The sequence below is a fragment of the Myotis lucifugus genome, unplaced genomic scaffold (assembly GCF_000147115.1).
Source record: "Myotis lucifugus unplaced genomic scaffold, Myoluc2.0 scaffold_15, whole genome shotgun sequence".
Classification (NCBI taxonomy): domain Eukaryota; kingdom Metazoa; phylum Chordata; class Mammalia; order Chiroptera; family Vespertilionidae; genus Myotis; species Myotis lucifugus.
This window is the reverse complement of record NW_005871063.1, coordinates 2,891,836-2,894,191: the sequence shown is the minus strand read 5'-3', so window position 1 is coordinate 2,894,191 and position 2,356 is coordinate 2,891,836. Positions and strand designations below refer to the sequence as shown.

General features: G+C 43.3%; 1 protein-coding gene across 1 annotated transcript; it reads right to left on the bottom strand.

Moving 5' to 3' along the window:
- Positions 1 to 654: 654 nt before the first annotated feature.
- Positions 655 to 2,007, bottom strand: LOC102432058 (tubulin alpha-1C chain-like). Its single transcript, XM_023750789.1, has one exon. It carries the CDS (start codon positions 2,002 to 2,004, stop codon positions 655 to 657), a length of 1,350 nt encoding a protein of 449 aa, XP_023606557.1. The 5' UTR covers positions 2,005 to 2,007.
- Positions 2,008 to 2,356: the final 349 nt, after the last annotated feature.

The window sequence follows — 2,356 nt, the reverse complement described above, 5'->3', positions numbered from 1 at the left end:
AGTAAAAACCATGATCAAATTTTCTTTTAACTTTGATTTTATATTCGTATTTCTTAATGCATGCAGAATAAATATTATATGTTGACACTACCTTCAGAGCCTACGCTCCTTAACCCAAGGATGCATTTTTAACCTATGTTACCTAGTTCTTGATGCAAATAGAATCTTTAGCAAAGACAAAAATTGCTAGAGTTTTGTAGTTGAGTCTAGCCGTCCCCCGTGAAACTAAAATAGAGTTTAATTTTTTTGCTTAGATGATTCTTTTGATATTGGATACTGAAGAGGTCTATCCACTGTTCTTAGCCACCGTCTCCTGGAAAATTTTCGTCTGAATTACAGCACTATAACTCTCATGACAAGTTGATATTCTACATTCTGTTTTAAAGTAGGATCCCACTACACACTCCTGTTTTTTGGATAATTTTCACATTATTTCCTCAGTTACATATTAATCTTTTTTGATAACTTTTACTTGTAAAATACATTTTTTTTCACACAGAGGATGTGGCTATAAATTTTAAGAATATATTCTCAGTGTTTTATTTTTACTTTTATTTTTTTAAATAAAAACATCATTTTTATTGACAAGTTATATAGCACATCGGACTTCACAGACCAACAGAAATAAGACAGTCTCAAGACACTGCAAACAGATTAATTCTTTTCATCCTCATCCTCTCCCTCAGCACTATCAGCTCCAACTTCCTCATAATCCTTCTCAAGGGCAGCCATGTCCTCACGGGCCTCACAAAACTCTCCTTCCTCCATGCCCTCACCCACGTACCAGTGGACAAAGGCACGCTTGGCATACATCAGGTCAAACTTGTAGTCCAGGCGAGCCCAGGCCTCAGCAACAGCTGTAGTGTTGCTCAGCATGCACACAGCTCGCTGTACTCTGGCCAGGTCTCCACCAGGTACCACAGTGGGAGGCTGGTAGTTAATGCCAACTTTGAAGCCAGTGGGGCACCAGTCCACAAACTGGATGGTACGTTTGGTCTTGATGGTGGCAATGGCAGCATTGATATCTTTGGGCACCACGTCACCACGGTAAAATAGGCAGCAAGCCATGTATTTACCATAGCGAGGGTTACATTTCAACATCTGGTTAGCTGGCTCAAAACACGCCTGGGTGAGCTCTGCTACAGTTAGCTGTTCATGGTAGGCTTTCTCAGCAGAGATGACAGGGGCATATGTGGCCAGAGGGAAGTGGATGCGGGGGTAGGGCACCAGGTTGGTCTGGAATTCAATCAGATCGACATTCAGGGCTCCATCAAACCTGAGAGAAGCAGTGATGGAGGACACAATCTGGCTAATAAGGCGGTTAAGGTTAGTGTAGGTTGGGTGCTCAATATTGAGATTTCTAAGACAGATGTCGTAGATAGCCTCGTTGTCAACCATGAAAACACAGTCAGAGTGCTCCAGGGTGGCATGGGTGGTGAAGATGGAGTTGTAGGGCTCAACTACAGCTGTGGAAACCTGGGGGGCTGGATAAATGGAGAACTGCAGCTTGGACTTCTTGCCATAATCAGCAGAGAGATGTTTTATCAGCAGGGAGGTGAACCCAGAACCAGTTCCCCCACCAAAGCTGTGGAAGATCAAGAAGCCCTGAAGACCTGTGCACTGGTCGGCTACTTTCCGAATTTGGTCCAGGACGAGGTCGATGATCTCCCTGCCAATGGTATAGTGTCCACGGGCATAGTTATTGGCAGCATATTCCTTGCCTGTGATGAGCTGCTCAGGGTGGAAGAGCTGGTGGTAGGTACCAGAACGAATTTCATCAATAACTGTGGGTTCCAGGTCTACAAACACCGCTCTAGGCACATGCTTGCCAGCGCCTGTCTCACTGAAGAAGGTGTTGAAGGAGTTATCTCCCATCCCAATCATCTTGTCACTTGGCATATGGCCATCAGGCTGGATGCCATGTTCCAGGCAGTAGAGCTCCCAGCAGGCACTGCCAACCTGGACACCAGCCTGGCCAATGTGAATGGAGATGCACTCACGCATAACTGAGACTTTTAGAGCTCCGTGGGCCTGGAGGAGGCGAGGGGATGGTAACAAGAACCTCTCACTGGCAGACTACTAAGGAGTCCGGGGGAGAAGTCAGTCTTTTTCTATTTCTTGAATATATCGCAGCTAGTTGAATGATGGAATATCATCAGTTTAATTATTACCTGCTAAAAAGAAACTTTTGTTTCAAATATAGTCTACAATTTAAGTGAACAAAACAAAGCTATTTATAACTTTTTAACAAATATTCCTGCCTAAAATAAAATGTGGTAGATGTTATTTTCTAAATCAAACTTTTGTATGCAAACGTCATTTCTTAAAACTAATAATCAAGGCTAGCCTAATCTCA

Bases quoted from the DNA above. Each gene is read 5' to 3' on its own strand.
- LOC102432058 (XM_023750789.1), bottom strand. From the start codon at position 2,004: ATGCGTGAGTGCATCTCCATTCACATTGGCCAGGCTGGTGTCCAGGTT.